Source organism: Somniosus microcephalus, chromosome 12 (assembly GCF_052327205.1).
Source record: "Somniosus microcephalus isolate GS21.2 chromosome 12, FLI_Smic_1.0, whole genome shotgun sequence".
NCBI classification, from domain to species: domain Eukaryota; kingdom Metazoa; phylum Chordata; class Chondrichthyes; order Squaliformes; family Somniosidae; genus Somniosus; species Somniosus microcephalus.
The window spans coordinates 150,063,561-150,071,919 of NC_140998.1; the positions used below are offsets into that span (position 1 = coordinate 150,063,561).

At 50.8% G+C, this 8,359-nt stretch overlaps 1 protein-coding gene across 1 annotated transcript in view; it reads right to left on the reverse strand.

Moving 5' to 3' along the window:
• rpap1 (RNA polymerase II associated protein 1) overlaps window positions 1-8,359 on the reverse strand; it is a 198,829-nt gene that overhangs the window by 25,535 nt on the left and 164,935 nt on the right. The window contains 4 exon segments of the mRNA XM_086003658.1: window positions 869-1,658; window positions 2,788-2,930; window positions 7,360-7,458; window positions 7,460-7,507. Coding sequence (XP_085859784.1) covers window positions 869-1,658; window positions 2,788-2,930; window positions 7,360-7,458; window positions 7,460-7,507 — 1,080 coding nt within the window.

An 8,359-nucleotide genomic window follows, 5' to 3' on the forward strand; every position in this document is an offset into this window, starting at 1 on the left:
TTGGTCGCTAATCGGCCCCACCCCTCATCTTTCTACCCGTTCATTATTTATATGCTTATAGAAGACTTTGGAATTTCCTTTTATATCAGCTGCCAATCTATTCTCATACTCTCTCTTTGCCCCTCTTATTTTCTTTTTCACTTCCTCTCTGAACTTTCTATATTCAGCCTGACTCTCACTTTTATTCTCAAACTGACATCTGTCATATGCGCTTTTTTTTTTGCTTCACCTTTCTCTCTTGTCATCCAGGGAGCTCTGGCTTTGGGTGCCCTACCTTTCCCCCTCATGTGAATGTATCTCGACTGTACCCGAACTATCTCCTCTTTAAAGGCAGCCCACTGTTTGATTACAGTTTTGCCGACAGATATCAGCCGATCTTTTATCCTTTGTAAGTTTTGTGTTCATTGAGGTGGGGAATATCATGTCAGGCGTCAATCATCCCCAGGACAAGCATGGCACCAGTCAGCATGCCTGGTGAACCTCCCTCCACTTTTCCCCAACTATCTGCCTCAGCACCAATTTAAAGGATGCCATTCGCGTCAATTATGTGTTGGGACCTCATGCCCACTGGTATCTAGAATGAGACTATTCACAAAATAATTTCACATGCACTCATAGCCAGCAGACGGAGAAGACTTGCATTCCTCTCAGTTTGGCCTGGATTTGAACCCAGGTTCCTGACGCAAGAGGGCAGCATCCAACTGACCACGGTACCTAGATCCCCAAATCCAATTACTTACGGTATTGGCACACAGTTGGTTAGGTCATCAAATTGCTTGGCCAATTCCGGGTCATGCTGAGGAACCAAATGTTGGGCTATTGAGGAACCAAATGTTGGAGCTTCTAGAAATCAAACCGGTTCGCGTACCTGCTGCAGTGGCACTCCAAGCGCCCGCAACACGCTAACATGCTCCCCAAAGACAGCCTGGCGCAGCTGGGTGTCGAATTTCCTCTGCAGAGGCAGCAGGAGAAAGCAGCCGAAGAGCTGGTCGCCAAACGAGACACTCTCGAACTGCTCGAGGAGGCTGACGTACAAATCGTGAAAGGAGGTCAGCCCCGGAAGCGGGGCATTCAGGTCTAGGGAATCGATCCTCTCGCGCTGACAGTAAATCGACAGGAGGGCTGCCAGGTTGTCGTGAATGGCCGGCTCCAGAAACAGGTTGCTGCCCGTGAGGAACACGCATGCAAGCCGTGCCAATTTGGCGGCCAGGGGCAGACCCTTCAAGAGCCCATCTCGCCAGGTTTCTAGCAACAGCGTCAACTGGAGACTGCTGGTCACCATTTCCACAAAGTTGACAGGCAGCGAGTCCACCATCTTGCCTTTCATTTCCTCTCGGTTCACCTGGTCGTACATGTTGATCAGGGGCAGGAAGACCCAATCGGCCGGCAGGAGAGTACCCTTCATCTCAGGGAGCAGCACTGATTGGACTAAGTGATTCTGGCCTGTGTAGAATGCCTGGGACCGCAAGATGGCAGACCGGAGGTGAGCAAAGTGAGCAAGGTAGCGGGCGCGGATGGTGGGAAGCTGTTTGAAGGCTGCTCCCAGCAGTGTGCCACGCGTTGGATTAGAATGAACTTTCACTGCAGTGTCCCCATCTGCGCCAAGCTGGAGAATGTAGGAAAGATCTTCTGCTTCAGGACCACCAGATTTACCTTCCCTGTAAATACAGCATATACACCACTGTAAACACGGCACACACTCGAAATACAATATGCAGTATAAGTACGGCACACAGTACGCTCACTGAAGTATTCATACACACTGCAAATACAACATTTACAATGTAATTATGGATAAAATTCCGTGATCACAGAGGAAAGGAATGTCTAACACCGGGGAACGAAACACTTTTATCTCTGTCGGGTACCTAGCTACATCAAGTCATCTCAGGTCATGGGTATACACAGAGTAAGGCTCCTTCTACACTGCCCTTTCAAGCACACCCGGGGTCAGATATAAGTCGGGATAGGTCTATAGTGGAGCTCCCTGTAGAGGGTCTCACAAAACACTTACAGAATGAGCTAAATGCAATGCAATGCAGAACTCGCTGTATAGTGCTTGACTGTCTCAGTTGATTGCCACTATACAGCAGGCTGGCATTTCTACATCTTACACCAGCCATTCCTTGTGGTTACTGAGTGACATTTCCATTTAGTGTCAGTGTAGCTCAGTGGTTGCACTCTTGCCTGAGGTCATGGGTTCAAGTCCCACTCCAGAGACTTGAGCTACATAATCCAGGTTGACTCTCCAGTGCCAGTACTGAGGGAGTGCTGCACTGTCGGAGGTGCTGTCTTTTGGATTAGATGTTAAACTGAGGCCCCGTCTGCCCTCTCAGGTGGATGTAAAAAGTCCCATGCACTATTTTGAAAAAAAGCAGGGGTGTTCTCCCCAGTGTCCTTGCAATATTTATCCCTCAACTAACATCACTAAAAGCAGATTATCTAGTCATTATCTCATTGATGTTTGTGGAAGCTTGCTGTGCGCAAATTGGCTGATGCATTTCCTATACTACAAGTGGTTACATTTCAAAAGTACTTCATTGGCTGTAAAGTGCTTTGGGATGGCCTGTGGTTGTGAAAGGTACAAAATAAATGCAAGTCTTCCTTTAAATTATGGTTAGTTCTGTGCAGTGAATCCAACAGCCCAAACTTATTTCACCTTACCACCTGGGAAAGGAGGCTTTCTTCATGCAGTCCAGGCTTAGAACCAAATCCCAGAGTGAAAAGTACTTCTAATTACACTTTCTAAAAATATTACCGAGCGGCTTTTCACATGGGGATACTTACGGAATGAAATTCTGGTTAAAGGCCAGGCCTGACAGGAGCTCATGGGCCAAGTGCTCACTCCCAGGCAGCAGCAGACTTAGCAATGCCATGGCAACATAGTGATAGAGTGGAGCTTGCTGGGCAACTTGAGGATTGAGAGCCACCTGAAAGGAGGAAAGAGCGTTACATTGTTTTGAAGAACTGCAATAATGTAGCTGAAAAGGGAGTGGAAGTCTGGAGGGTTGGGAGTGGGGCGAGGGGGAAGAGATGGAATCTGAAGGGTGGGGAAGCACGAGAGGTGGTGGAAATCTGGAAGGTGGGGAGCGAGTCCGGAGGAGGGAGTTAGAGTCATAGAGTAATACAGCACGGATAGAGGCCCTTCGGCCCATCGTGTCCGCGCCGGCCATCAAGCCCTGTCTAATCTAATCCCATATTCCAGCATTTGGCCCGTAGCCTTGTATGCTATGGCATTTCAAGTGCACATCCAAATGCTTCTTAAATGTTGTGAGGGTTTCTGCCTCCACAACCCTTTCAGGCAGTGAGTTCCAGACTCCAACCACCCTCTGGGTGAAAAAGTTCTTTCTCAAATCCCCTCTAAACCTCCCGCCCTTTACCTTGAATCTATGCCCCCTAGTTATCGACCCCTCTACTAAGGGAAAAAGCTCCTCAGCATCCATCCTATCTATGCCCCTCATAATTTTGTACACCTCAATCATGTCCCCCCTCAGCCTCCTCAGCTCCAAGGAAAACAAACCCAACCTGCCCAGTCTCTCTTCATAGCTGAAGCGCTCCAGCCCTGGTAACATCCTGGTGAACCTCCTCTGCACCCTCTCTAACGCGATCACATCCTTCCTGTAGTGTGGCGACCAGAACTGCACACAATATTCCAGCTGTGGCCTAACCAGTGTTTTATACAGCTCCATCATAACCTCCTTGCTCTTATATTCAATGCCTCGGCTAATGAAGGCAAGTATCCCATATGCCTTTTTTACCACCTTATCCACCTGTTCCGCCGCCTTCAGGGATCTGTGTACTTGCACACCCAGATCCCTCTGACCCTCCGTCTTGCCTAGGGTCTTTCCATTCATTGTGTATTCCTTTGCCTTGTTAGTCCCCCCAAAGTGCATCACCTCGCACTTTTCCGGGTTAAATTCCATTTGCCACTGTTCCGCCCATCTGACCAACCCATCTATATCGTCCTGCAGACTGAGGCTACCCTCCTCGCTATTTACCACCCTACCAATTTTTGTATCATCCGCGAACTTACTGATCATACCCTTTACATTCATATCCAAGTCATTAATGTAGACCACAAACAGCAAGGGACCCAGCACCGATCCCTGTGGTACCCCACTGGCCACAGGCTTCCAGTCACAAAAACAACCTTCGACCATCACCCTCTGCCTTCTGCCACTAAGCCAGTTTTGTATCCAATGTGCCAAGGCACCCTGGATTCCATGGGCTCTTACCTTCTTGACCAGTCTCCTGTGCGGGACTTTATCGAAGGCCTTACTGAAATCCATGTATACCACATCCACTGCGTTACCCTCATCCACACACCTAGTCACCCCCTCAAAAAATTCAATCAAATTAGTCAGACATGATCTTCCCTTGACAAAGCCATGCTGACTATCCCTGATTAATCCTTGCCTCTCCAAGTGGAGACAAATTTTGTCCCTCAGGATTTTTTCCAATAATTTTCCTACCACTGATGTTAGGCTCACTGGCCTGTAGTTCCCCGGTTTTTCCCTACTACCCTTCTTGAATAATGGTACTACATTAGCGGTTCTCCAGTCCTCTGGCACATCCCCTGTGGCCAGAGAGGTCCTGAATATATGTGTTAGAGCCCCCGCAATCTCCTCCTTTGCCTCCCACAGCAGCCTGGGATACATTTCATCCGGGCCTGGGGATTTATCCATTTTTAGGCCAGCTAAAACCGCCAATACCTCCCCCCGCTCGATGTTAATATGTTCGAGCATATCACAGTCCCCCCGCCCTATTTCTATGTCTACATTGTCCTTCTCCATAGTGAAAACAGACGCAAAAAATTCATTCAGAACCCCTCCTACATCTTCCGGCTCCACACACAGATTGCCACTTTTGTCCCTAATGGGCCCTATTTTTTCCCTAGTTATCCTCTTACCCTTAATATACTTATAAAACATCTTCGGATTTTCCTTTATTTTGCTTGCCAGTGTTATTTCATGGCCCCTCCTTGATCTCCTAATTTCTTTTTTAAGTATCCCCCTGCACTTTTTGTACTCCTCTAGGGCTTCCTCCGTCTTTAGCCTTTTGTATCTACCAAAAGCCCTCCTTTTTTTCCTAATCCATTCCCGTATATCCCCTGACATCCAAGGTTCCCTGTGGTTTTTGGAACCACCCTTGACCTTTACGGGAACATGTTGCCATTGTATGATCTCAATCTCCCTTCTGAAAGCCTCCCATTGCTCCGATGCGGATTTTCCTACAAGTAGCTGATCCCAGTCCCATTTTGGCCAGATCCTGCCTTATCCTATTAAAATCGGCCTTCCCCAATTTAGAACCTTTATTTCCGGCCCATCCCTGTCCTTTTCCATGGCCACCTTAAATCTTACCATATTATGGTCACTATCACCAAGTGCTCACCTACTAGCACTTTTTCCACTTGGCCGGCCACATTCCCTAGAATTAGGTCCAGTACCGCCCCCTCTCTTGTAGGACTTTCTACATGCTGGCTCAAAAAGCTCTCCTGGATGCACTTTAAGAATTCTACACCCTCTGAGCCTTTCACACTCTGACTATCCCAGTTAATATTGGGGAAGTTGAAATCCCCCATTATTATTACCCTATTATTTGCACATTTCTCTGAGTTGTAAGAAAGTATTGGGGGGGGAAGTCGGGCGGAGTTAGGGGGGAGGGGAAAGTCGGGCGGGGGGGGGAAGCCGGGCAGAGTTGGGGGGGGAGAAGCCGGGCGGAGTTGGGGGGGGGGGGGGGGGGGAGAAGCCGGGCGGAGTTGGGGGGGGAGAAGCCGGGCGGAGTTGGGGGGGTAGAAGCCGGGCGGAGTTGGGGGGGGGGGGGGAAGAGAAGCCGGGCGGAGTTGGGGGGGAGAAGCCGGGTGGAGTTGGGGGGGGAGAAGCCGGGCGGAGTTTGGGGGGGGGGAGAGAAGCCGGGCGGAGTTTGGGGGGGAGAAGCCGGGCGGAGTTGGGGGGGGGAGAAGCCGGGCGGAGTTGGGGGGGGAGAAGCCGGGCGGAGTTGGGGGGGGGAGAAGCCGGGCGGAGTTGGGCGGGGGGAGAAGCCGGGCGGAGTTGGGGGGGGAGAAGCCGGGCGGAGTTTGGGGGGGGGGAGAAGCCGGGCGGAGTTGGGGGGGGGAGAAGCCGGGCGGAGATTGGGGGTGGGGGGGAGAAGCCGGGCGGAGTTGGGGGGGGGGGAGAAGCCGGGCGGAGTTGGGGGGGGGGGGGAGAAGCCGGGCGGAGTTGGGGGGAGAGAAGCCGGGCGGAGTTGGGGGGAGAGAAGCCGGGCGGAGTTGGGGGGAGAAGCCGGGCGGAGTTGGGGGAGAGAAGCCGGGCGGAGTTGGGGGGAGAAGCCGGGCGGAGTTTGGGGGGGGGGGGGGGGAAGAGGAGGAGAAGCCAGGTGGAGTTGGGGGGGGGGGGGGGGCGGGGAAGCTGGGCAGAGTGGGGGCGGGGAGGGAGAAGCCAGGTGGAGTTGGTGGGGGGGGGGGGGGGGGAGGGGCGGGGAAGCCGGGCAGATTTGGGGGGAGAAGCCGGGGTCTGGCTGGTTTGTGGCGATAGTCTGAACAGATCAGACTGCATCTTTGGACCCTCTTTCTTTGAGGAGTTGGCTGAAACACAATCTGCGATACTGTTCAAAGCTGTCTGCAGTTGATTCAGCGAACACTGTGACCTTTGACATGAGCAAAGCTGACCGCTGGGCAAAGCGGCATCGTCACACTACGTTCACTTAAGCTAGACAATATACCCAGCAGCGCAGTCAAACAGTTTGTTCTTGCAAAGGAGGGTTGTGTCTGGAGGGAGAGTTTTGAGCTGTCAAGTGCTGATGATTACAGGTCTGTCACAAGTGGTGGGAGCAACCTTAAGCGATGAATTGGGCACAGCATTAACATGTATTAGTTCTAAGTATGACCTGCGCTGATAAAGAACTTGCATTTATATAGCGCCTTCTACAATCTCAAGATGTCTCAAAGCACTTTACAGTCACTGCTGGTACGTAGGTATATGTGGCAGCTAGTCTGCACACAGCAAGATCCCAAAACAGCACCAGTTTGTTTTGGCAGCATCAGTTCAGGGATAAATATTGGCCAGGACACCGGGGGAGAACTCCTCTGTTCTTTTTCGAAATAGTGCCACAGGATCTTTTATGTCCACCTGAGGGGGCAGGTGGGGCCTCAGTTTTATCGTCTCATCTGACAAGGCAGCACTCCCTCAGCACTGCACTGGAGTGTCAGCCTGGATTATGTGCTCAAGTCTCTGAGTGGGGGCTTGAACCCACCACCTTCTGAAGCAAGTGACATAATACACTGGTTCCAGTGCACTAAACAAGCCCAGTGTCTGCGGCACAGTGGAAGCAGCGAGCACCCTGCTGAATAAGGCCACTTACCGTCTTGGAGGCGAGTTGCAGTACAGAGTGCTGGAAGTGGAACTCGTGTCGTAGCAGCCAGGCAGACTGGTGGTTTATTGGCGGGCTCCCCTTGCAGCCTGTGGATCAGGTAATCCCTCAGACCTTTGCTGCGCAAAACGTCAGAGCACTGCAAACAAAGTGTGTGAAGAAACAGATCAGCGAGTGGAAACAGGTCAGGAGCGAGGGTAGTCACCGGCTCATGAGACACAGCATAGGGACAAGACGAGGCCATTCAGCACCTCGAGGCTGCTCCACCATTAAATTAGATCATAGCCGATCTGTATCTTAACTCCATTTACCCGCCTTGGTTCTGTAACCCTTGCCTAAGAAAAACCCATCAATCTCAGTTTTGACATTTTCAATTGACCTCCAGCCTCAACAGCTTTTTGGGGGAGAGAGTTCCAGATTTCCACTAGCCTTTGTGTGAAGAAGTGCTTCCTGACATCACCCCTGAACAGCCTGGCTCTAATTTTAAGGTTGTGCCCCCTTGTTCTGGACTGCCCCCCACCAGAGGAAATAGTTTTCTCTCTATCCACCCTATCAACTCCTTTAATCATCTTAAACATCTCAATTAGATCACCCCTTAAACTTCTTTACTCAAGGAATACAAGCCTAGACTGCAACCTGTCCTCATAATTTAAACCTTTTAGCCCAGGTATCATTCTGGTGAATCTGCGCTGCACCCCCTCCAAGCCAATATATCCTTCTGGAGGTGCAGTACCCAGAACTGAACACAGCATCTAATCAGAGCATGGCCAAAGCTTAACTGCCTCATTATTTCTGGCAGATGAGCAGACAGCATGCAAAGCATAAACTGATACTTTTAACTAGAAGATGCTTGACTATCGAAGGTGGGACAAGGGATTATAAATATGTTCATGGGAGGGAGGGAGAGACAGAGAGAGGGCTACAAACCAAGATCAATTACTATATCGACCATCCGACTGGACAGGAGGGGGGTGGGATCTGTCAAGTATTG